The following is a 26,563-nucleotide window of genomic DNA, read 5'->3' as shown; positions in this document are numbered from 1 at the left end:
GCCTGTAGCAAGATCAAGAAAGAGCACTGCAGTAATGGCAGCTTCAACAGGTTTGTCTATTTATTGCATTTGTTTGCTTTTAAAGATGAAACTGCATGGTGTACCATAATTAATCATCAAACTCATTTTATTTTAGCTTTGTTGTGAGTAAATCCAATAAATTAGTCTTGTTAGTTATGCAAATTCCGTTATTTGGCAGTATTAGCCTACTACAGATAAGATGACACAAAGTTGCCCTATGCATATTCAGGAAATGTTTTGGGTAGGCTACTGCAGTCTGTGGACACCGGTAAAATTGTTTTAAAACCTATTTTAATACATTCAAAATGTGTGTTTACTCGATCAATGCAGTATTTGAAACAATGCCTTAAATGAATAGTAAAAAACACTGTTCACTTGAACACGAAATGTCTTTCACTTAGCTTCTTTTTTTCTATACAATGAAAATGAAAGAGTGGCATAACATAAGGGTGAGTAAAGGATGAAAGTATTTTCTTTTCAGGGTGGGCTATCCCTTTAAGAGTGAATGGGGTGCTGAAAATCGCTAACTAAGCAGTTACAAAACCCTGAAATTCAGCAGGACACAACCGCATCATTGCGCTATAGAGCTTGTTCATGGGACAACACCTGTTTAATCCAAAGCAATCACAGTTATCTATATTGCATGCTATTATGTAGGTTGTTTTTTCCATATAGGCAATAACAGCTCTCAGACTTTTGACAGTTTGAACAGCTTTCTATTGATTATCACTAGAGGAAGATCCTCTCGTTTGTGACTGCAGGTTCTCAGATCGCTTACACATACAACCGGCTTTCCCCTGAGCTTGCAGTCTTGTTATGCAGTGAATCAATCGTCCGACTTACTGTCGTTTTCAGATGAAAACACTTGACACTGCAAGATGCCTTGTCCCTCGTACATGCTCAAAATTTAGATCTTGAGATCACTATTATGTGATTAATAATTCAAAACGACTGCGGTCTGAATGTATCTCGGCGTTATTTGAGACCTCATTATACTCTGATTGTCCAGTCTACTATTCACATATTTATAGATTTAATAAACCAGCATCTGTCCATGGTACTGAACTCAGTCCCCTGCATTGTTTTCTTACTTCACTCCACGTCTTCACAGGGAATCACATTGCTGCTAATGTCCATATTAAGCCTATTATCTGTGTTTCTTTTGTTTCACAATTAAAAATATTTAAATTTATTTACAGATTCATACATGCCTTTGGACCAGAGTGCCTTTAATTATGGTAAGCAGTTGAATATTGCATGGAAATATTTGTTGTATTTATTTATTTGTATTTATATTTGTTTATATATTTATATTATTTGTATATGTATATGTATGTTTATTTACATTTATATTCATATATATTGTTCTATTCTATTCTATTATATTATATACCGGTATTCTATTATATTACAGTGGCATAAAAAAGTATGTGAACCGCTTGCAGAATCTGTGAAAATGGGAATAATTTTAACTAAATAAGAGGGATCATACAAAATGCAATTTTGCAAACAATTGAGGGACTCATTCACTGATGCTCCAGAAGGAAACACGATGCATTAAGAGCCGGGGGTTGAAAACTATTGAATTTGAAAATCAAGGTAAATTGTACTTAATTTGTCTTCCGGGAAACATGCAAGTATCTTCTGTTGCTTCTGAAGGGCAGTACTAAATGAAAAATATATATATATTTAAACAAAATAAGAAAAATTTGGTAATCTTCATCCTGGCTCTTAATGCATTGTGTTTGAACCTTTTTTAATAGTTGTGTTTGAGTCCCTCAATTGTCCTCAGTGTGAAAAGATGGATCTTAAAATCATACAGTCACTGCTGGAGAGGGTTCAAATATGAAAAAGAGGCTGGAAAACTGAAGAATGTGCAGGACCTGGAGGATTTTTCTGAAGAACACAAGGGACTCATGAACAACCATCACAAAACAAAAAAACAGCCGTGGATCATCCAGGGAACGGCACACAGCACTGATAATCAATGGGTCATAAACTTTTTATCAGGGTTATTTTAATAAATTCAGCTATTTTTTTGTTGTCTTGTTGACTATATGTAAAATACCTTATTCAGGACAGTACTAAATAAAAAATAACATGCCTTTTGTATGATCCCTCTTATTTTGTTAAAATTAATCCCATTTTCACAGATTCTGCAAGCGGTTCACATACTTTTTCATGCCACTGTATATATTCTATTATATTATATATATATATATATATATATATATATATATATATATATATATATATATATATATATATATATATATATATATATATATATATATATATATATATATATATATATATATATATATATATATATATATATATATATATTATAATATAATATAATATAATATAATATAATATTGTATTTATTTAAATAAAGGCCTGGTTTCACAGACAGGACTTAGATTGAGCCAGGGTAAGGCCTTAGTTTAATTAGGACATTTAAGTAGCTTTTATAAAAGTGCCTTAAAAAAAACATTACTGGTGTGCATCTTGAGACAAAACAATGGTACTGACATATTTTAAGATAAGTCAGTGCAAGTTACTTTCAGTTAAAAGAGGTCAAACATGCATTTTAGTCTGGGACTATCTTAAGCCTTGTCTGTGAAACTGGGGGTAAGTCAGTAAAACAGAGTATTTCACCACTCTTGATTTCTGAGCTCAGATTACGAGACGTTGCAGACCACAGGTGTCATCCTAGCTGTGATTATGTTTGTTTCCGGGATTCTTATTGCTCTGAGTAAGTCATAATAACATAATACATAATAATCATGGACATTTTGTAATATAAGATGTGCTGAATGAGTGCAAATAATAGAAAAGGGCTGTGATGTTAGATTCTGAATATTTTCTGCTCACGAAGGATCAGCAAGAGTGGCATTCACCTGACAATGATTGCAGTCAATACCATTTGACTTCAATCAGTGCAGTGAACACATTCAATTCACCAAACTAAGTGCTTCTGCAGTATGAAAAAGTGTTGGTCAATTTGAATGAGATTGAATGCATTAAAACTGGCTGAACTGAAATTGAGTTGACCCCAATCAAAGTCCCTCTCGATGACATATTTCATCATCTCTAAATGTTTTTTGCCCCAACAGGTAAAAAGTGCAAATGCTCGAAATCCAAGTAAGCGAATTTCACACAAATGTGCAGCCTTGACTGTGCATGTGGAATGAGACCGAATAAAGGATGAGGAAACGTCCTGAAAGAAAAAAAAGATGGAATTGATGGTGCCATGACATGAGTGTTCTCTGTAAAGCTCCTTTACTGTCTGAATGCAGCCCCTGGTTTCTAAATCGACTGGTTTTTGAACTGACCAGCTTCTTCTTTCAGCTCGCCCACACTGTCTATTCATTCAAACAACAGCACGTTTAAAATGCACGGCCTCGTGAATGTCTCGGACACCTGTTGTGCAAGAATTAAATAAGACCGGAGAAAGTTTGCTGTTCTTGTGCTTCCCAAATTAAGAAGTGAACTATGTGCTCTTTGTGTGGGTAGGCAGTGTTTATCAAGATAAAATGCTCAGCATGTCGTCCTGAGAGGATCTGAATGGTCAGGCCCTTGCATACAAATCAAGCAACACCACTTACATTTGATTAATGCGGATGAGCATGCTTGCTAAATATGGAGTGCTTAAATGGACACGTGCTGCTTATTGGCATAAACTGTATAATTTTGTCCCCACTACAGATCTAGTCCAGTGGAAGGCCCTCAGCCACCACAGACAGAAGGTACAGCACAACAACATTCATTAATGTTAAGTAATATATTGGACGCTTTATTAATTTCGCCTTCTTTTTTCTTCTTTTAGTTCCCCCTCAAACGGTGTAAAGCGGATGCGACGGAGCAGCTTATTATAGCACGAGGAAATGCTCAGATGCACAAATTTACTTACAGGAATGTGGAGGAGAGTAGAACCTGCTTGACCTCTTTTTGTAACCTCAGCCTAAATGCTGATCTATGGCTGTATTTTTAGGTCTCTCAGTAGAACGTGCTGCATTTATGTCCTTTTGTGTTCATGATTGCAGTTATTTTACTTCTGCATGAATAATTTGCTTCAATTGTGGTTATTATATGAGGCTTACATCTAAAAAGGCATTTTTGGAAACACTTGCCAAGGAGTAACGATTAGCGGACTGATTGAATGACATCAAAGAGCTGATGTTTCATTTAATCGATTTCAATCCTTTAGACAGATATGATGAAATTGATATTTACACTTGTTTACATTTGAATAAAGAATAAATGGCTTCTCAGCAGCTCTCCAGCATGGAACTATGCACAATCCTGTGTGTCGCCCTGTGTAATTTGTGCATGCCGGGTTGATGTAAGACAATTGTAAAACTTTAGTGTTTGTCTTTTATTATATATTTACTTATTATTTTAGCTCCTGAATATTTGTTATTTATATATGGAAATATACTATTGAATCCATCCCATCCATTAACAGTTTTGACAATAACCGTAACAAGATCATCCAAACATGCACAGAACGTCAGACATTAACATGCAACTGCACATTACTTTATATGGAGAAAGTCTTGCCTTAAGAACTAATGGTGCAACTGAATCAAATACACACTTGCAAACTAGTAGTTACTAATATTATATAACATAACAGTACTAAACATTGAATTAAAACCTTACCTTGGAGTTAAACATGATCTTATGCCTAACAGCACTGATATTTGAATACTGTTTTCCAGTAAACAAAGCAGTTTAAACAGTAATATTTAAGTGATATTAAATGATTTAATCGCAACTGAATGTATATTTATGTCTCATGAAAGCATTCACATAACTTCTAGAATAATGAATCACTGTGCTTCTGCTCAGCATGTTTTTTTTGGAGGTATGCTTATGAATTTATTACGCAGAAGGTTTTTTTTGCGGGGTTTATTATGCTTTGAAATGAAGTAATTGAGAATGAATAAGCAGCAGTCATAATGATGAGCTGGATACGGTTACTCTCTGAAAATGCGTTTTTATTATTCATCTGAATATTAGTCATACACCAAAGACATTTGTCTCAATAAAAGATCATGAGTTACAGAGTTTCATTCTTGGTCTTTACTTTGATTAGCTTTACTTAGTTTGGCTTGGTCAGTTGACAATATAATGCAAAACACACATTAATGACATATGAATGATTTGCAGAAATACATGAATAAGTATACATGCTACTCATAATGATATCATTAAACATTGTACATTCAATCAAGCAGATTTTAATGCTACTTTACAGATTTGGTTTTGTCAGATGGTTTCATTCATTAAGTGTTTGTGATATTTATTAAAACAATGAGCAAAGTTTCACAAATGAATTCACTAGAAGGACATTTGCCCTTCAAATTCTCATAAATCCACAGTCCTCTCTTTGTTTTACAAGAAAGTGACATTAGCGTGTGTTTTCCCTCATTTGAATTTCCAGAGGGACTCAGAGGTGAATCATGCATGTCTTTGACTCGACGACAACGACAACAACAACAACAACAACAACCTCCAACATTTGAAATCTTGATACAAGATGGACACGATCCCCACATACAAAAACCTTTTCCTTCCATACTATTTCACTGAATTAACATTGTTAAATCATAATAATGATTGTGACTCGATTCTGAAAGGACAAGACTACCTGCTTACCTCAGAACCCCCTGACATTTCACCCCCTCGTTTATGACTCATCAAAATAACACATTCACATACATGGCCGGATGACACATCTCCTGTAAGGACAACTATGATATCGAGTGTGCTGCTGAGAACCGATGTCATTAATATCAAACAATGAAATAAATAACCGACCCTAGTGAAAGTAACATGGACAAGAGCACAGAGAATAACATGCGACACAGACTAACCGAAAGCCATATAAATACTTCTGAAAACAAATACAAATATCCCACTGATACAGTGAGTTTAAAAGAGCATGTAAGCAAACCAATATGGTTCATAATTGAAGGTGGAAACTTGACTGGTACCTGACAGTCCTCATGATGATTTCACTGAAATCGCTATTCATGAACATAGTAAAATGCTGATGTTCAGCATTTAAATCAACTGGAAGCAGCTTTATGGTATAGAATCGATGAATGATCCTTCATAAAAGATATACGGTCATACTAAAATGATGCAATATGTGAAAATCCTCATAAAAGGATACTAAAGATAAACCCATCCTTCTCCAGAGAGGACCTAGATTCATTTTAGTCTAGGACGACATTTAAAAGCTCTTTTCGGTCTTAAATATTTGACAAAGGTCCATTCAATCCATAATTCTTATCTACATCTTGATAGTGAATAGTTAACTGCATTATCAAGATTGATGTTTCTTGTGCGTTTGATCTAGATCTCTATTGGAGAAGGTGGGGAACGCTGGGACTGATCAGTCCTAGTCACTCTTGGTCCTGTAAGGATGTAAAACGCCGCCTAGAGGAGGCACTTTTCTTCTTCAAGATGAGCTTGAGCTGAGGGAGAGAAAGAGCGAGAGGGGAAAAATTGGTGTCAGCTAGTGTGTATTCTGTTCTTCTCATTCCGTGTTGTTACAAAACAGTGGAGCCACACGTTTTTTATGGTACACACAAGTCCTTGCAGACTGGTTGTTATTAAAGAAAAGCGTCTCACTCTCTCTCCTTTGTCTCCACTCTGCAGTAAATGAGCGGGCTGGTCGTTCTCCAGGTTGCGGATGCTGGGATCAGCACCACGACTCAGCAGCAGCCGGATCAGTTCCTCCTGATAAGGGCTTCCGTGCAGCCCTGCGGCCATGTGTAGGGCAGTGTGTCCGTGAGCCTGAGAGCAGACAGACATTATATAAATAATGATGTCACATTGTTGTATATTTTAAGTTTATATGTATGTTTTATGATAAATGTATTGATAAATAAATCACATTATAGTCCATTAATTTTATTTGAAGAGCGGCTTGTCACTGAGCTTGACTTGTCTGTGTTTGAGTGGTGGTTATATTTCAGTGACTCCTTCTGCAAATTACACAGTTAGCTTACTACAGGTTCCACACGTATTTACACCGCTTTCCCTTCCAGACCAAACCCAGCAAGACTCACACACTTTGGACTGTGGGGGAAACCGGAGGGAGCACCCAGAGAAAACTGATTCCTTCAAACATACTAATTCTCTCAGGACCGAAAAAGTGGCTGTCTTTGTTAGCAAGTCACTGAGTCAACTGATTTATTCAAAAACATAGAATCAATCAGGAACTAAACAAATCAAGTATTTATAAGTGAGTCATTGGGTCGTTCACTCAACCGATTAGTTAAAAAATCACTGAATCATTCAGGAACTAAACAAATTAAGTATTTATAAGTGAGTCACTTGGTCGTTCATTCAACCGATTCGTAAAAAAAAAACGTGTTGTATTTATAAGTGATTCAGTGAATCATTCCACTTATTTGTCCAAAAAACACAGAATCATACAGGAACTATACAAAATTACTGGATGAGTGAGTCACTGGGCCGTTCACTCAACTGATTCGTTAGAAAAACTCTGAATCATTCAGGAACAAAATATTTGGTTGTACCAAGTGGCAATTTTTTTTTTTTTTTTTTTACAGTCTATGGGTAGTACTTATAAGTGATTCAGTGAATCATTTCACTGATTCATCCAAAAAAACACAGAATCATAAAAGAACTATAGAAATTACTGGACTAGTGAGTCACTGGATCGTTCGCCCAACTGATTCGTAAAAAACTGATTAATTCAGGAAAGAAACAGGTGTTTTTTTATGAGTGATTCAGTGAATCAGTCAACAGATTCGTTCATTAAAATGGAATCATTCAGGAACGAAACAAATTGCTGTATTACTGAGTTGGTCATGCAACCTACTCCTTTAAAAACTCTGATTCATTCAGAAATTAAACAGGCAACTTTCTTTATAAGATTCGATCAAACAGATATTAATTTAGTAGCGTCGTTCAAAACGATTTCCGTTGGCAGAGCAATAACAGACAAAGTAGGCCTAGCTAGCAACAATTTATCTAAAATGTAAGTTACTTCGACTTTAAATTCTTGTTTACACTCACAATAGTTCTGTTGGTCTAAATTTCACCACTGGTGCGATTGCCTGTGGCACGAGGCGAGTGGATATTACCTAACTATGATTTCGTAGGTAAATGAAAGTCAATACAATATCGTCATCATATGTCTCTCACTTTCATGTTGATGAACGCCTGCATATTGGAGACTTGGAGGCTTAGGAGGAAGCGCACGAGATGGATATTCCCCTCCTTCACTGCCAGGTGAAGAACAGTCTTGTTGCTTTTGATTTCCTGAAAAGGACAGAGGCATATAAGTCAACAAAGTGAAACTGAAGCGACATGAAAGCGAGCGTGGTTCATGAATGAAGTTTCCTCCTTTTGCGGTATTCTCAGAACGAAACCACTCTATATGGAACAATAACAACATCTATTGTTTGCCTGTCAGTCAGAAAGGAACATTTGGGAAATCTATCTTTTCTTTTCCTATAACTATAAATATCCACTATAATCTGTAAACGTCAGTATCTGTGATTTGTGTGTTTGCTGTTGCTTATATTAGCTACACCTAATTTTTGTGGGGGAAAAAAACATTTATTTAAAAATATTTATTGTTTTAAAATAGCAAGTAAGCAAAAGCTAAACAAGTACAAATTCAGCTAAATGTTTCATTGTCCCTTCCACATTATGAAGTAATTAAATGAGAAAAATGTGATGTTTTATACTCAACGTTCAAAAATGTTGGGTCAGTAAGATATTTAATAAATTAATGCAACGATGCATCAAATTAATTGAAAAAAAGTCATTTATATTGTTACACGATTTCTACTTCAAATAAATGCTATTCTTTTGTGCTTTTTATTCATCAAAGAACCCTAAAAAAGCTTTTCACAAAAATATTAAGCAGCAAAGTTGTTTTCAATATTGATATAATAACAAATGTTTCTTGAGAACTAAATCAGCATATCAGAATGATTTCTGAAGAATCGTGTGACACTGAAGACTTGAGTAATGATTCTGAGAATTCAGCTTTGCCATCACAGGAATAAATTATATTTGAAATATATTAAAAATAGAGAGCAGTCTTTTACTGTATTTTTGATCAAATAAATGCAGCCTTGGTGAGCATTAAAAAAAAAGTTTTACAAACCCCAAAATTTTGAACATTAGTGTACATGATACATCAATAATAATCATTTCAATGGCTTTATTATGGTACTTTACTCATGTTATTATGGGCCAGGCTTAATTTATTATTTTATGGGTGTCTCTGCTCCATCTGTCTATCCACCAAGGGGTCCTTTAGCATTAATGAACACATTACTTCATTATTGTTGGGATTAAAACTGTACTGAAAATATAAAGCATTAAAGGGCCATTAAATGGAGTACCTGACTGAGAACTGAAGCCCCAGCATTGATAAGAAGCCGCAAACATAGCAGTTTATCTTCTGCCTGAGTCTGTAGACTGCCATCGACTAGCCATGTTGAGGATGAGGAGGAGGCATTTATGGCCTTCATCGTAGCACAGTGAGAGATCACTGCACAGTGCAGAGGAGTCAGACCTAACGATAGCAGGCAGAAGCAAGAGCTGTATATTATTGTAACTGTAACTGTGATGCATAATAAAGCAGTACGAAAAGGTTTATACCTTCAAAGTTACGAGCCTCCAGGTCTATTCGCAGTCCAGCAAAGAGAATAACCTTTAAAATCGTAGTAGTTTAGATGCATGCTTGTGATATTTTTAATAACAAATATATTCTTTTTTGACATGTGTCTCTCACCTGCATGATACGTGGAAAACCATAGGTGGAGGCCAGATGGAGTGCAGTTTGACCATTGATGTCACAGATGCCGATGTCTGCACCAAGAGAGAGAAGATCCTGGACTATATCTGGTTGGTTAGCAGTTACAGCAACCAGCAAAGCAGTCTTGGATACAAAGGAACAAAAAGTCAGTGAGTGCATTAATACTAAAAAGAAGTATTCAATGTTTTAGATGCATCCAAGGTAAAAAAAAAAACACGTTCATTTTCTCATAATATACATTGTAGCATCACCTCTTTTCTCATAGTGTCTGAAATGGCTTGATAAAGGATTCGGTCTCTCTAAACCCCTCCTTTCTGAAAGCCTACTCTGCTCTGATTGGTCTGATGGCCCGGTCTGTTGCGATTGGTTTACCATTTACAGAGTGTGTCGGAAGTATATCCAAAGTGGATTTGTTTTCACAGCTCAGAAAACAGTTTATTCTCAACATGTTGACAACACAAACTAAACACTTCGATGCAATAGTTACAACTAATCAAAGTTGACGTTATCCACAGGCAGCCAGTGAAGACCATTGGCTGGCATTATGCAAATTTGTTACAAACCTACATAGGTTTGTTTAGGAAGTAAGACTGGAATCACTGACAACTTGTTTTAGGCAGTTCAGAGTCGGTTCTTTCTTTTGGGAGACAATAACATTGAACTTTGCAGACCTTTTACATTCTCAAACAGCTATATTACACACTGCATGAACGGTAATATCTGAAAAAGAATAATAGGGGCCCTTTAACAGTATTTTGTTGTGATAGTCACCTTGCCCTTGTGCTCTTTAGAGTCCAACTTCCCCAGTCCACAAAGTTTCTCCGCAGCAGCAAAAGCATATTCCCTCAGGCCTTTCGCAGTATAGATATGTAAAATCCTAAAAGAGAGGAAGAACAAAGTTTCAGTTTTCATTTACAGTGCAGAGCACTCTAACAACCTTTCTGTTTTCCGTTAGAGTCACTTTACTATAGGAGTTATGCTTAGACTGTGGTTTCATTAGTTGAGAAACTCACAAGGCCTTAGAAGACCCCTCTGGTGTAACACCTAATGCTGATACATTAGCTGACACAATTTACATAATGACATTATGTGTACATGACTGGAAGGTAAGACTGCAAATGTTATTCAGCACACAAAATTGGCACATTGAAAACGACCTTCTGTATTTATGTTGGTTTCATATGGTTTTTGGAAACATTTTATACTTTTTAAGAAAAAGTTTACATTTAATGATTCAAAAATGTTTGTCTTTTTTTTGTGTGTAGATATGTTAACCATTTATTTTCAAAAGGGTTAAAAATGTTTATGGAAATATTATGAATTATTAATTTTGGGCAGTCACACAACCTGTGACAAAAGTTTTTTGAATAAGTTTTTTGAATAAGCATTGAAGAACTTTTTTTTTAAAGAAATAATAATAAAAGATAAAGCTAAACCACTTTTTTTTTACTAAAATCATTGACCCAGTTATGGGGGTTGTTCACTAGAATAGATTATATACACTACCGTTCAAAAGTTGTTGTTTTTTATTTTGAAGGAAATAAATACTTTTTTTAGCAAGAATGCACTGGTCCTTTGTGCACTTTTGATCTCAATTGATCAAAAGTGACAGCAAAGACTTTTACAAAGTTACAAAATATTTATTTTTCAAATAAATGCTTGAAATTCATCAAACAATCCTGAAAAATATATCAGTTTTCACAACAATATTAAGGAGCACAACTGTTTTCAACATAGATGAAAAAGGAGAACTGTTTCTTTAGCACCAAAGCTTATGCCATCATGGATAAATTAAGTTTTAAAATATATTAAAAAAGAAAAACAGCTGTTTTAAATTGTAGTAATATTCCAGATTTTAAGGTGATGTAGTTACATGTACTATAGTAATAACAGTAAACTATGCATGATTACAAGTAACTGACCCAAACCATAACTCGATAATAAGTACATGTAGTTAATTAATATGACTGTTAATTAATATTTATATCTAAATCATTTTTTGAACAGTAGTGCACTCATCTGATTTCCTAGGCTGTTTAAAGCTATAAATATAGATCCGTGGTAAATCTCCACCCTAAACATCGTTCAGAAAATGTTGGTTTGACTTACGTGTCCCCATCATCATCCTGCCAGGTGGTTCTGCTATAATCCATGTTCTGCAGGAAGACTCGAGCCTCCTGCAGCTTCACCATATCCATTTGGGGCTTGAAATCTTGGGAAACGTACTGGCTTGTGTGATCCTCTGCTCTGGATTCAGAAGACCAACACAAGCCGGAGCTCTGAACGGGGACTGTCACGGTCATATCAGTCCCGGCTGCAGTTACAGGGCATTCTGTTATAGACTGTGAGAAATGACAGAGAATAGGACAAAAACGTGATTGAAAACAAAATCCATAATGAACCAAATGAACATGGTTTTGTAAGCCTTCACTTATTATGCTACCTCCAATACTTCTAGAGCTCTTACATATTGCTGTGTTGTCCGGGCGTCCTGGCAGTCTTGAATCTGCTGAGGGCTGTAGCCAGTGGCAAGCGTCTGGGTAAAGTTTGGTGCGCCCGAGGAACTGGACATGAATGAGAAAGGGTTGCACTGCTGTAGCGAGGAATGTGCCTGATGAATGCTGGAAACTTCCCATCGGTCATATCTAACTGCGCCCATGTCTGTGTAGCTTGCACTGGTTCCTGCAAGAGAAAAGAATCATCTTTAGAATTGAAATGTCATTGAAGTTGCATTTTATAAGCAAAATCCTCAGTTAGCAGAGATGGTCAGACTCACCGGCAGTGGGAGATTGTACTGATGCCAACACCTGTTGGAAACATTTTGGAGGATGATTAAAGCGGTTTATATCAGCATTATAAAAAAATGGTGCTATATGGCACTAAAAGTGGTTCTTGGTCGTAATCATCGGGGAGCCACTTTTGGTGCTATATAGCACCATATCTTAACATGTTCTGTATATGGTAGCGGTGCTATATAGCACCTCAGCCAAAGAACCGGTGAAGAACCACTGAAGCACCAAGATTGGTGCTATAGAGCACTTAAAGAGGTTCCCCTATGATTATGAGCCAAGAACCACTTTTAGTGCCATATAGCATCATTTTTTTTAGAGTGAGCCTCAAGACATTCATACTTAGAAATATGATAGTTTTGACTCACTGGGACAGATGCAGCGCCACCAGCAGAATAAGATGCTGTAGAGCAGGAGGGGGGTGCTGAGGAGGTCTCTCTCTTTCTCTTCTGCTCCAGGAGTTTCTTCACTGTGGGCAGAGGGTAACACGCCTTTTCCTTCGGTGCTGTGGACACAGGAATAAACCAAATTTTATATTCAAATTCTGTTATGTGATATATATTTACCTATTTGGGTTCAGTACGATTTAAAAAAAAGAAAATAATACTTTGGTTCAGCAACAACATGTAAAGTCAAAGTAAAGATAAATGCTGTTCAAGAATCCTGATAAAAACAAAAACAAATGTATCACGGTTTCCACAAAAAAAAAAAAAAAATCAGCAGCACAACTGTTTTTAACATTGATCGTTTCTCAAGCACAAAATCAGCATATTAGAATGAGTTCTGAAGGATTATGTGACACTTAAGACTGGAGTAAAGATGCTGAAAATTCAGCTTTACCATCACAGGAGTAAATTACAGTTTAAAATATATGACAATAGAAAATAGTTTAAATTGTAATATTTTACCATATTACTAGGTATTTTTACTGTGTTTTTTATCAAATAAATGCCTTACCAACCCTGAATTTACGGTACGGAACGGTAGTCTCTGTAAATATCTAAATTGATATCGATTTATCAAGCGAGAGTCCACCCTTTCCCATAATCAAGTTCATATATTTCATGAAGATTTTACAATAATATAATGGTGGAATTTGATTAACTAGATAGAAGCAGTGACAATGTTGTCAAAGCTAATATTTATATTTATACTACAGAATGAAAATAAATGCTAATATTTTTTGGGTATTTTTCTATTAAACCCCAGACATTTGTTATACAACGCCACAGCAAATGTAAGAGATTTGTTTAAGGCAAGTAAAACATTTACATCTTGCTAAATGCACATTTATTGTTTTTTTTCAAGTAAAACTGATTTCTACAGTAATGTGATTTCCCCAGTGCCGTTTTTAACAGAGCGTTCTGGTATGACATAAAAATGTTTTTCTTTGTGTTAGTCACTAAAAGAAACTGAAAAAGACAAGAATGCAAATATCGGAGGTTTCCAGTGGGCTTTAGCTACGTATTCTAGAGCAGAGAGAAGGAAAGTTTCTTCAAACTCTTGACCCCAAACGTGAGATAAGAAAGATATTTCCACCGAAGGAGCGTACTGCTCATCCTCTCACCCGTGAGGAAGGTATTCCATTTGGAAAAGAGGTGGTGAGGTCACGTCTACCTGTCTTCTTCATCAGAAACCCTGCGTCTATGGAGAGGATTCTAACAGCACATTCTCTGTAACTGTTTCCTTTCCTCCGTTACGCTCTTCGTGGCAAACCACATCTTCTTTCTGCATCGGTGACGTACATCCTTTGAAGGGGCCCATCAGAGGTGTGTGAACAGATGCTTAGGTACTGATTTCGAGTCAGATTTGATGCCTGCCAGATGGCACAATGAGTTGCAGTACTGAGCTGAAATCAGCTGCATAGATCACAGTTAAGCTGCAATACTTCATCTATCCACCAGGAATAAACAAGGAAGATCTAATATAAATATTAATCAGATTACTGCTTCACTCACAGTCACATATATTTCTTTCCCACAATGCAGTGTGAGAGAAACACTTCTAAATTATTATTATTATCCTTTATGGGCTAGTCAGAGTAATATATTATGTACCTCCATGATCTGATAATAGTTTTGCCTATATAACTAGCCTATAATAATAATAATAATAGTGTTTGATTAATCTATACAGCTCAGACGCAAAAACTGCTTTCTGTGTCTCATTCTGTAAGGTATCTCTTTACAGGAAAAGTAACTGGTTTCAACAAAACATTAAGTAATTCTTATGGCAAAGGGGATTCAAAAGAGGAAGGTTTAATCAGCATGGAAATTCCACTGGGCATAACCTTGAGAGGATCATTCCTTTTCTTATCTCTTTTCTTAGTTTTGTTCTACATTCCAGTTGAATTACTCCACTTCTCAGCTCTGTTACTTTTTAAAGCTCACTATCTCAAAAGGTACTGCTCGAAAGTGTACATTATGTACAGTGTCATGTTTAGTCAAAACTCTAAAAATAATGGTGCTATATGGCACTTAAAGTGGTTCTTGGCTCGTAATCATAGGGGAACCACTTTTTGTGCTATATAGCACCATATCTTTACATGTTCTGTAAATGGTAGCGGTGCTATATAGCACCTCAGCCAAAGAACCGGCGAAGAAACACTGAAGCTTGGTGCTATACCACAATTGTGAGAGTTGAGTATAACACAAAACACAGTCGTTTTTTAAATGGCTAGCCTATGTTTTGTGTATGTCTATATTTTTCTAATTTTATTTTATTTTTAACAAGCAAATGTTCATAAATAAGTAGTGGAATATGTTGTAACAACAGAATTCCAAACTAGATTAAGTTAGATTTTAATGTAGGAATGTTATAGACCTATCAACATTTGTCAACAATCCCCAGTCTCCTTACCAAACGCTAACGTTACTCATGTGAAATATTTGATTGCTAAGTTACTTCATATTTTTACTGTAGATTAGCTATATAAAAAACACCAGTGCTTGTGTTATCAGTCACAACAGTTTCAAAGGTCACACGACAAGATTGATTTTCATGCTTAAAATGTCCGAAAGCGTGGGCTCTCAGCGGCTGGGATACCCTCGCACCTCTATCTTGTAAATTCAAAAACGGAAATCCCTGGCCAATGAGTCACCGCGCGCGGGTGTCCTCGCGGGGATTCCGCTCAGTCTCTCACTCTACTCTCTTAGACACAGTAAATAGTCTATATTTACTCATTAAATAATCTTAGGTTGCCGTTTATTCCTGGACACTTGGTATATTCCACCGTACATTTGTATCAGTAGTATAATTGCTACCTTTATAGTCGACAGTTTACTTTTCGCTATCATTTTTCACAAGCTATTCTTTATAAAAAACGAGACCCACACCCATTAAAAACGGGAACTGAAAGTCTAAAAGGGAGGAGTAATTTATCAAGGGGGTTGTTCAAATAACTGTAAAAATGAACTCCGTGACTGATGATGTTGTTGGGGGATCCTTTATTCAAATGAGTTACGTCTATTTTTAAACGGTCATACATCACTGAACTTACGTCATAAAAATCAGATAAACAGCAAAAGAAAAAGTAGTATTCCATACGCTGTTTCCAGCTAAATAGTCGTATTTAACAGCCTATGTGTATTTTGTTAAATTATTAAGTCAAATTAATTATGTCAGTGTTGAATTATTTGGGTAGGCTATAACGTTAGTAACTCGAACACTTAACGCACCTGTCGCCTTTTATAGGCTAGTAGCCTACGTTTTGTCTCTTTTACTCCATTATATCAAAAAACATTCATCTTAGCCTTTATTCTCCGATTCTTTCCGCTTTATAAATCATATCAATAAAAAGTCTTCGTACTCACATTTCTGAAAGTGCATGTCAGAATCCCTTTTGCTGTCTTTAATTCTCGGCTCCCACGCCAGGTGAAATGAATGCTGTCAGTCGCAGAGCAGCCTCTGATAGATGTCAACTCCTCGAGTCGCTGCCTGTTATTAACTGGCATCGGCACGTTTCACTATGTATACAGAGAGCACGTTGTATTCCCCCGCCCATCTGTAGCTCCGCCCTCTGATGGCGAGCTCTCAAACACTAGAGCACATAGAGGAAGGTGGATCGGTTTGAGCCTGACAGAAGCAGAAGGGTTTCTTTTTCTTTCTTTTTTTAAACTTTTTTTTGCATATAGTGTCAATGACGAATATAACGACGAGCGAGACGAAACCATGGAGAAATCTTTTAGAAATATAGCACATTTGTTTTTAGAAATTTCATCTTTGTTTCATATGGATTTCCTTCAGTTTTGAATGTATTTAAAGTTGACTACATTTTTTTTTATTTAGTAGCATATTCATTTCCCCGACCATCTATAGCTCCGCCCTCTGACGAGCTGTCAAACACTAGAGCTCATTGGAGGAAGGTGGATGGGTTTGAGCCTGACAGAAGCGGTAAGGGGTGCTTTCCTTGCATATGTGTCAATAACAAATATAAGGATGTGCGAGACGATACAATGGAGAAATCTTTTAGAAATATTGCACCTTTGTTTTTAGAAATTTCATTTTTGTTCCATAGTAGGCTACACTGGAAAAAAAGTGTGTTGGATTTACATGATTTAATCTTGTACATCGGTCCCACATGAATCAATGAAGTTAAACATAATTTGTTCATGTAACTTCAACATCATGGAAGGAAGTAATTTTAAGTGAAACAATTAAAGGGATAGTTCACCCAAAAATGAAAATTATCCTATAATTTACTCACCCTCAAGCCATCCTAGTGTAGCCTATATGCCATTCTTCTTTCAGACGAATACAATCAGAGTTATATTAAAAATGCCCTGGCTCTTCCAAGCTTTATAATGGCAGTGGATGGCAGCCCAAAATTTGAAGGCCAAAAAAAGTGCATCCATCCATTCTAAAAGTAATCCACATGGCTCCAGGGGGTTAATAAAGGCCTTTTGAAGCGAATCAATTGTTTTTTGTAAGAAAAATATCCATATTTAACACGTTATAAAGTAAATTATCTAGCTTCCGGCAGACCGCCTTCTGTATTCAACTTACGAAGAACATGTAACACCTCTCGCAGCTATGTCCATCGTCATTGTCGAGGCAGTTAAGTTTATTTTGTAAGTTGAATACAGAAGGCTGTCCGCCGGAAGCTAGATATTTTACTTTATAACGTGTTAAATATGGATATTTTTCTTACAAAAAACAATTGATTCGCTTCAGAAGGCCTTTATTAAAGGATTAGTTCACTTTCAAATAAACTTTTGCTTATAATTTACTCACCCCCTTGTCATCCAAGATATCCATGTCTTTGTGTCTTCAGTCGAAAAGAAATGAAGATTTTTGATTAAAACATTTCAGGATATTCCTCCACATAATGGAATTCAATAGACCCCAAACGGTTCAAGGTCCAAATGAGAGGTTCAGTACAGCTTCAAAAGGGCTTTAAACCACATCAAACGGTCCCAGACGATCAATAAGGGTCTTATCTAGCGAAACGATCGGTAAAACGCAATTATGTTGAAAAGGTCATGCTAGACGCAGGCGCAAATACATTTGAATATGTGGATACGGTCCTCCTTCTGCTCATTTGTAAACACTGACTCGGTACTTCCGGCTGCGTCTAGCGGGACCTTTTCAACGTAATTGCGTTTTACGTGACGTCACGTAAAACGTAAACTTTATTTATTTAAAAAAAAATGACAGATCGTTTCGCTAGATAAGACCCTTATTGATCGTCTGGTACCGTTTGATGTGGTTTAAAGCCCTTTTGAAGCTGTACTGAACCTCTCATTTGGACCTTGAACCATTTGGGGTCTATTGAATTCCATTATATGGAGGAATATCCTGAAATGTTTTCATCAAAAATCTTCATTTCTTTTCGACTGAAGACAGAAAGACATGGATATCTTGGATGACAAGGGGGTGAGTAAATTATAAGCAAAAGTTTATTTGAAAGTGAACTAATCCTTTAACCCCCGGAGCCGCATTTTGTATCTCCGATTGTATTCGTCTGAAAGAAGAATGTCATATACTGTACACCTAGGATGGCTTGAGGGCGAGTAAATCATGGAGTAAATATAATTTTAGGGTTAACTATTCCTTTAAGTATCCCTTTAAATATCCCTTAGCACACAGTAGCATCTTGAATGCTAACCTTATCACATTAAATGCAAAAGCTATACTTCAGCGATATAGGTAAGATATTTGCAACAGTCCACAGCCTATAAGCAAATGCTCCACTTTTCTCCACAATGGTAACCTACTGTAATTTAAATTGTTCTAATAATTCCAATATACTTGAACATTAAACTCTATTACACATTATCAAGTCTTCCCCTTTTCTCGTCTTGCTCAAAAATACATAAAATAACACTTTTACATGTAAAATAACATTTACTCTCTTTTGATTTAGCCATATGCAAAGCATGCTGGGAACTAACAAGCCCTGCACATAGATTGTAAAAAAATATGGATGACGCGGCTTCATTCGCTTCCGCTGAAGAAAAGCAAAGCCTCCGGTGGTCTGAATATGGCGCTGACACCTTGCACAGATTTGGGATAGAGTCTGCGCAGTAGTGACCTCGGGACTGGAGTCTGCGCAGTAGAGGGCAAGAAGTATAGCCGCGATATCAAAAGCCTGCCCACACTCTTGCAGATGCAGAACAAATAATTATGTCAGTGTGAAATAAACAGTTATGGAAATGTAGAAATTAAAGCTAAACCTCCAATCTCCTCCCGAAAATCCTGAAAAAAGTCAGTTGGTGCCTCACTGACAACTTCACTCAGAGAAGCGCTCAATCTCAGCTGTCATTCATGACGTCACAACCGTGTCTTGCGTCCATTAGAATACACAGAGGGGCGGGGGTTTTGACCTATGGGACCAACCACCTGGGTGCGATCGAGGCACGTCGGCTTCAGTTTCTAACAGGAGTGCTTCAGGCTTGGCCCTGCTCAGTTTCAGTTAATGCAACACAAATCAATCATGTAATCTCAACACAAACAGATTAAGCAGACTTCAATTTTACATATATTTCAGTGGATTAAACACAATCAAATTAAGTTAGGACATGTGCTTTTAATTAAGCAATTTGAACAAACAGCAAAAAAAAAATTTTTTCAGTGTAGCCCAGCATAATTTCCTAACACATTTAAAGGTGCAGTGCGTAAAGTTTAGCGGCCTCTAGTGGTGAGGTTGTGAATCGCAATCGTCCTCCGCTCACCCCTCCCTGTTTGAAGCATATAGAGAAGCTAAGGAGGCCGACACAAGACAAAAATGTTGTCGTCGGAGAGAGTAGTTAGCACTCTGTAGAGAAGTTTGTCCGTTTAGGGCTACTGTAGAAACATGATGGCACAAAATGGCGCTTTCAATGTAAGGGGACTCGCGGTGTATGTAGATTGAAATGGCTCATTCTAAGATAATAAAATCAATGGTACATTATGTAAGGTCTTTATACACCACTGATAATTTAGTTATGTATATTATATTGCATTTCTGTCAATAGATCCTCATAAATACTACACAATGCACCTTTAATATAGGCTATACAACCTTATAATATTTAAGTAAGCCTATATTAATAAATATATTAAATGTAATCATGTATTAAATATAATATCTAGGCTATGTAAAGTAAAAAAAAAAAATGCAAATAGGCCTAAATGGTTATTTTCAGTCGAGAATCAAAATGACTGATTTAGAATTTGAAAATATGTTTCAGCGCCATCATAAATATGGTGTTTATTAATGTTTTGTTTTAATAGTTTCTGTTGCTTTTAAGAAATATAATTCATATATTATTTAATTGACATTCAATTAGATAGTGTATCAGTGTAAAGTTAGTTTTGTTAAACCATCTTAAAGACCATAACTACTTCCTTTTCCACCACATCAACCTTGATATGTTAATTTGCCGCTGATATTAACCATCATATCCATTTCCTCCATTCTCACCACAACGTCAAAAAGGTCTTCTGCTTCTTCACTCCTCCTCCACCCACTCATCCTCCCCCAGCTGCAAAAAAAGTAGAGAACTTTACATGTTTAAACAGCTCAACTGCTGTTGACTTTATTTGGTGTGTAATGAGAAAAGCACTCTTATTCACTTTAAATAAACATCCCGATGGGCAGTAGAGCACACTTAGTTTATTCTGAAGTAGCACTTAAAAAATATGGAGAAATGTGCAAATTTCAAATGTTGCAAGGCCACTGTTTACTAATTTGTTCCTGTAGTCTATGCGTAGTTTGACTAACCTCAGTGTGAAAGAACTGTAGATCTTCAAGAGCAAGATTGAGAGCCTCTCCACTAGGGCCCTATAAGTAAACAATAACATCAAGGCGTTATGACTATTACAGTTCAATTCTTTAGTTTATTTTTCTAAAAGAGGACTGGAATACAAGTATTTATTTAGGCGAGGCAGTGCCTGCTGGGATGGAAATAGAGGAATAGAGTACAACTTCTGTCTTCATGGAAAATTGCCCCATCTAGTGACCAAATATGTTATAGCCATATATGCATGCCTTAAAATAATTAAGTTCAGGTGCACCATAATGTGGCATAAACAACATTTCATTACATCATCTGCAAAAAAAAATTTTTTATTAGGAAACTGAACCCTATGAACTGTTGAATATGTATAAAGTCTAACAACTTTTCAGTAAATATGTGATTTGAAAATAAGATCATATAATAATAAATTCAACTGAAATGCAAATCAATACTAAACTGTCATGAGCATCATATTCTTGTTGAAGTCCATTCACATGCGAATGCCAGACCTTCTTTTGTGACTATATTTTGAGAGCAGTTAAAACCCCAGAGTCAGTCTCTTTTGTAGCTTTTTATTGTTATTCATGTAGTATTTTTCTTACTATCATATTGCCATGCAGTTGAGGTTCAGTCAAAAGCCACACTATTACAGAATGGCATTGTCACCAATTGAAACTGCTTCACTTGTCCTTGACATAGATGAGGTTTAGGTGTTCATAATGCAAAGGGAAATTAACAGTTTTCAGGGTAGGCTACATTAAATTTGTCAATTAATGACTAAGTCACAACATTAATTGCATCATAAAGTCTATTAAAACCGTTATGTTAAAATTGACTGGCCTATATGTCAGAGGCGGCAAGTTTGTCACCTTCTTACTATTTGTGAGTGTGTCAGACCACTAGGGTTGCCACCTTCAGTGTGGCAAAATAAGGGACACCCATTCACGACAACCCCCACCCCCCCAAAAAAAATCCCCTAAAAAACAATTGCATAAAGGACAGAAATAAAGAATACATCATGAAATGATTATTTCAACATTAACAACTTGACAGCTCAATAATAAACCATAAGAAAACATAAGATCAAGTACGTGAACTTGCAACAGAACACATGCTATATTATTTTACATTTGATTATTTTATTTAATTCTAAAGAACTCTTAGCCTATTTGGTGCACTTATGACGCCTCATGATGTTCCAAACCTGTATGAGTTTCTTTGTTCTGCTGTAGGCCTACACAAAAGAAGATATTTTGAAGAAAGTTTGTAGCAGGCTGCTTTGGGGCACCATTGACTTCCACAGTAATCTTCCTATGTGTTCAACATAAAGAAATGTATACATGTTTGGAACAACTTGAGGGTGAATAAATGATGACAGAATTTTCATTTTTGGGTGAACTTTTATAGCATTCAAATAATCGATAGCATAAGGCATTACACTGCTATCACCACGATTATTAATCATTAATGTACATTTTCAGGCTTGTATTTGGACTGGGCAAACGTGTTCATTTATTAAATGATGTTTAGAAGAATTAACTTTATAATTATTTGAAAAACAATAACAGCTATTGTTTCTTAACAGGCCAACATCAGCTACCACATAACAAAATAACAGTACCTGAAGACATTTTGTGATCTCATATGAATTTATAGGTATTGTATAGAGTCGGCAAATATGTTTGCTCTATTATATGACTTCGGTACAGAGTAGCTAAGGGTAAAGAAACTAGGAATGTAGTCACATGATTCATATCCCGGAAATACATTGCCGTCGATGGAAAAATGGCGTTATGAGCAGCTTCAGACTGTAAGAAAAAGTGGGGCAGTAGAGTCAAGAGACAATCAATGATTAACCTGCGTTTGTCGGCTCACTTAAGGACAGAAAAGCCCAAACTGACATTAGTCATAAATGTATATTAATACAGTTGCACACTAGATTATGTAAAGACGCGCCACAGATGGACAAAGACAGACTCGCAGTAAGTACATGCCAAAATAAACACGAGGAAGTAACCTTAAAAGGGGCGTGTAATGGCTTTCATGGCTTGGAGAAATACTAATGGGGAAAAAACCCTGACGGAAGCATTTTATTGGCGTACATACTAGCACAGCGATACGGATCGATGAGAATGTTTTGTTATAAAGTAGATGTATCGCTTGATATTGTACGCTTAACGCTTGTATCGTATCTTGTTACGCGTACCTAAAGGTGTCCTTTTCTCATGATGCGATTTGTTTTATGACCTCGTTATGCCTATGCTTGTAGGCAATTTCTTATTTATTTGCTCTTTAATCCAGTATGAATTGTGCATATGCAGCAATGTGACACATATTGATTTTAGGCCCTTTTTAAATATTACAGTATTATATAGGCTATCTTATATTTAGATATAATACATTTATAATAGGCTATTTATAACTAATATTATTTAACACAGGCGGGTGCATGCTCATGGCTGGATATGCATCACTTCATTGGTGACCTTATGGCAGCAAGTGCTTCAGTCTCTGGTCATCCACTGAGAGAGCAACGAACCGAGGAGACACCGAGTTCTGCTTGGCCCAAAGTCTCTCATCCTCCCCAGTCTATCCCATCCAGACAGAGCCAGGTGAAAAATGCTGTCCAGATTGGTCTGCATTCTGAGGAAAAGGAAAGGGAGCCTAGAGACCATGAAGGCCATAGTGAGTAAATATTACAATATACTCTACAGTACTATGGTCTACAGTGCCATTGTGTTATAACTAATTTACAATTAATCCTCATGATGCTTTTAATACTTTAGAGGCACTTGCTTATTGCATTTACTGGCCTCAGCAGCCTGTTGCCAAATGAGATCATTGACTGGTGATTTCACCAGGACAGATACAGCAAATAATAAATGCAATGATGCATTTAATATATATGAAAACTACATTAATGCATTATTCTTGCTACATAAATTCACAGACTTTCCAATGCAGATCAGAGGCAGCTTAAAAGCAATCCAATAATTTGTCCTAACTATATATTAAAGAAGAGATTACGAAAATGATAATAGGAGTCAGCTGGTCATTATCATCACAAAGTAAACCGAGACCGGGTGATTAGTGCCCTGATTATCTGACATGAACATTGGTTTCCCAAAAATGGATGAGAAGTCAGTCGTACAGAATGTTTCTCTGGACAATAGTCCACAATAGTCATTTTTCAGAAACATTTGACAGTTGAATAATAACACTGAAAACAGTATTCCAGAGAGCCATGTAATAAATAAAGATCTTAAACAGATATTAGTAATAGATTTTATAAGTGTTTTTTTATTATACATAAATAACCTCTTAATAAGCTAAAGCATTATATATCTCTAACTACTTCCTGTAACTAATCAGTGAAGTTCACATATTCTTTTGAGTAACAACTGGTTCTCAGTTCCCAACCATACAAGCAAATAGTTTCGTATTAAGTGTATTCCTTTTTTTTTTTTTTTTTTTACTTTCCACTCAATTGATTTCAGTTGACTCATTTTGTGCATTCTCATCTCCCTCTTTTGTAGTTCAGCATCGTACCTGCACATGTCCTGGCTGCCCTCTTTCCTCATCATCTTCTAGTTCCTCAATCCAGACCCTGAAACCCAGAACAAGCCCGGCCTCACAGATCAAACCACCTTTGCCCCTAAAATCGACCCCACCACAGCATGCCAAAGAGCCCAGCCCTACCCCTGTCGGCCTCGGTTTGTGTCTAGGTTTGGGTCTCTCTCTGGAAGAGGAAAACAGAGAGCCCAGCAGCACATCTGGTCACCCCCAGCAGGAGGACAAAGGCACTAGCACACACAGCCCAATCCCTCAGGCAAATCCTGAGTCCCCAGTTGTCCCACCTGTTCAGGCCTTATGTCTATGCTGCCACCGTGGCTTGCAAACCTGTAGCCAACTTCTACGCCAACAAAAGGACCCAGAGGCACATGTTGCCAACTACCATCATCAACACCATCACTGCCCGCTCACCACCTGCACATCATGTACTCTCCCCTCCTTCCCTTGCCTGTCCTGCCAACGCACCTTCCCCACTTGCGCCGAGCTCCTGCGGCATCAGCAGGGCCATGCTCAGCATGAGGGCCTGCAGCAGCTCCCGTGCATGCACTGCAATGCCTCTTTTCCTCGGCCATCTCAACTACTGCAGCACCAGCGAACTCAGCATGCATCCAAATCGGGCGGCTTCCTGTGCGGCGAGTGCGGACGCGCGTTCAACTCGCACAGCAATCTGCGAATCCACCTCAACGTGCACACTGGTGCCCGACCGTATATCTGCACCGACTGCGGCAAGAGTTTCAGCCAGTCCGGGGCACTTAAGATTCACCGCCGAATTCACACCGGAGAGAGGCCGTACACCTGTTCTTATTGCGGTAGGGGTTTTCCTCACCTTGCTGGGGTAAGAGCGCATCAGCGAATTCACACAGGGGAGAAACCGTACCGCTGCGGTCAGTGTGGAAAGTGCTTTACTCAGTCTGGGGCTCTGAAGATCCACATTCGCATCCACACCGGGGAGAGGCCTTTCGTGTGCGGCCTCTGTGGGAAAAGCTTTTCAAACCGTTCCGGTATCCGCTTTCATCACCGCACGGTTCACGGGATCGTGACGGAGCCGAACTCTGTGGGCAGGCCTAGTCTGGCTGCCTCTGCGTCATCCACAGTTTCAGAATTCCAGGGAATTCAAGCCTCCAGTCTCAACCAGATTCATCTACGGCTAATGGAAGGGAAGAGTCCACCCAGTAAAGAGCAGTTAAGTAGGGATGGGGAAAAAGCAACCCTTCCGTATGCCTGCGAGGACTGCGGAAAGCGCTTTCCAGATGCCCCGTCTAGAAACAGACACCAGACGTTGCAACACTACTCTTCGGAAGAGAGAGAGAAGGAAGAGAGAGGCTCAGATAAAACTAAAGATTAGACAACAGCAGCGAAAATTTGTATTTCAAAAGTTATGTAAAGGGGAAAAAAGGCAACTTTAATATATAATGTATTAAACCAGGTATTGAGCCTGAAACCTAAACAAAGCCAAGAGCTGATGCCAGTCCCCTCACACTGACTATCCGCTTGTTAAGTCGTGACAAGGAACTATACATTTAAATTGAGAATACTATCTCCACAGCTTTTTATGAGCACTATTAATCCATAACACACATTTAAGTTTTTAAAAACTGATGCACACTAGTATCACTGGGCTCACAGTGTCCTAGGCACCAATATTTTAACGATTCATAAAAGATGAATCACTGTCTGGCCATCTGAGATTTCAGTATGGAGATAAAGGTTAGGATTGTGATTGTTCAGTAGTATAACAGCGAGTTAGCACTGTTTGTTGTTTGTTTTTGCCATTTGATGAGTATTTGGATCCAAAAATAGTGATGCGCGATGTTAAACTTAACAAGCAAAATCTTGTTTTGGTTATGTACGTTACTTTTTCTTGAAATTTGTGCCTCTAAAAAGATAATTTGAGACAACCTGAAACTGCACCTTAAACTTTAAATCAGTAGCTTTGCCTATCAGTATAAAGGTATTTAAGGTATTTATGTATATATAGTACGTTACAAAACCTGGGGCCAGCTGCATAAACATTGCTATTATGTTAAGACATAACCCTTAAAGGGTTAGTTCACCCAAAAATGAAAATTTGGTCATTTATTACCCACCCTCATGTTCCAAACCCGTAAGACCCATTCATCTTCGGAACACAAATGAAG

General features: G+C 37.1%; 3 protein-coding genes across 4 annotated transcripts; 2 read left to right on the top strand and 1 right to left on the bottom strand.

Moving 5' to 3' along the window:
• Positions 1 to 1,228: 1,228 nt before the first annotated feature.
• fxyd7 (FXYD domain containing ion transport regulator 7) lies at positions 1,229 to 3,873 on the top strand (the record flags this gene model as incomplete). Its single annotated transcript, XM_079838108.1, has 5 exons — positions 1,229 to 1,259; positions 2,705 to 2,779; positions 3,141 to 3,168; positions 3,733 to 3,773; positions 3,854 to 3,873. 5 exons carry the CDS (start codon positions 1,229 to 1,231, stop codon positions 3,871 to 3,873), a joined length of 195 nt encoding a protein of 64 aa, XP_079694234.1.
• A 1,135-nt stretch (positions 3,874 to 5,008) lies between these two features.
• Positions 5,009 to 16,579, bottom strand: nfkbid (nuclear factor of kappa light polypeptide gene enhancer in B-cells inhibitor, delta). Of its 2 annotated transcripts, none has more exons than XM_079836851.1 (12): positions 16,446 to 16,579; positions 13,002 to 13,138; positions 12,621 to 12,651; positions 12,312 to 12,526; positions 11,954 to 12,186; positions 10,616 to 10,721; positions 9,821 to 9,967; positions 9,688 to 9,739; positions 9,429 to 9,601; positions 8,215 to 8,331; positions 6,670 to 6,834; positions 5,009 to 6,512 (listed from the first exon to the last, which is right to left on the bottom strand). In XM_079836851.1, exons 1-12 carry the CDS (start codon positions 16,459 to 16,461, stop codon positions 6,441 to 6,443), a joined length of 1,464 nt encoding a protein of 487 aa, XP_079692977.1. In that variant the 5' UTR covers positions 16,462 to 16,579; the 3' UTR covers positions 5,009 to 6,440. The 2 variants fall into 2 exon arrangements, with proteins under 2 accessions (XP_079692977.1, XP_079692978.1); XM_079836852.1 differs by lacking the exon at positions 16,446 to 16,579 and adding an exon at positions 14,201 to 14,356.
• Positions 16,580 to 22,617: 6,038 nt separating this feature from the next.
• Positions 22,618 to 26,475, top strand: LOC307138192 (uncharacterized protein). Its single transcript, XM_079836369.1, has 3 exons — positions 22,618 to 22,834; positions 23,294 to 23,537; positions 24,389 to 26,475. Exons 1-3 carry the CDS (start codon positions 22,814 to 22,816, stop codon positions 25,768 to 25,770), a joined length of 1,647 nt encoding a protein of 548 aa, XP_079692495.1. The 5' UTR covers positions 22,618 to 22,813; the 3' UTR covers positions 25,771 to 26,475.
• Positions 26,476 to 26,563: the final 88 nt, after the last annotated feature.

This window comes from Gobio gobio (assembly GCF_949357685.1).
Source record: "Gobio gobio genome assembly, chromosome: 15".
NCBI lineage: Eukaryota > Metazoa > Chordata > Actinopteri > Cypriniformes > Gobionidae > Gobio > Gobio gobio.
The sequence above is the reverse complement of the archived record's forward strand: the minus strand, read 5'-3'. Positions and strand labels throughout refer to the sequence as shown.

Coding starts and splice junctions, on each gene's coding strand:
- LOC307138192 (XM_079836369.1), top strand. CDS start 22,814: ATGGACAAAGACAGACTCGCA. Junction 22,835..23,293: donor TGGACAAAGACAGACTCGCA/GTAAGTACATGC, acceptor TATTTAACACAG/GCGGGTGCATGCTCATGGCT. Junction 23,538..24,388: donor TAGAGACCATGAAGGCCATA/GTGAGTAAATAT, acceptor CCTCTTTTGTAG/TTCAGCATCGTACCTGCACA.
- nfkbid (XM_079836851.1), bottom strand. Junction 9,740..9,820: donor GTTTTCCACGTATCATGCAG/GTGAGAGACACA, acceptor ACGATTTTAAAG/GTTATTCTCTTTGCTGGACT. Junction 8,332..9,428: donor GGGCTTCAGTTCTCAGTCAG/GTACTCCATTTA, acceptor TGTCCTTTTCAG/GAAATCAAAAGCAACAAGAC.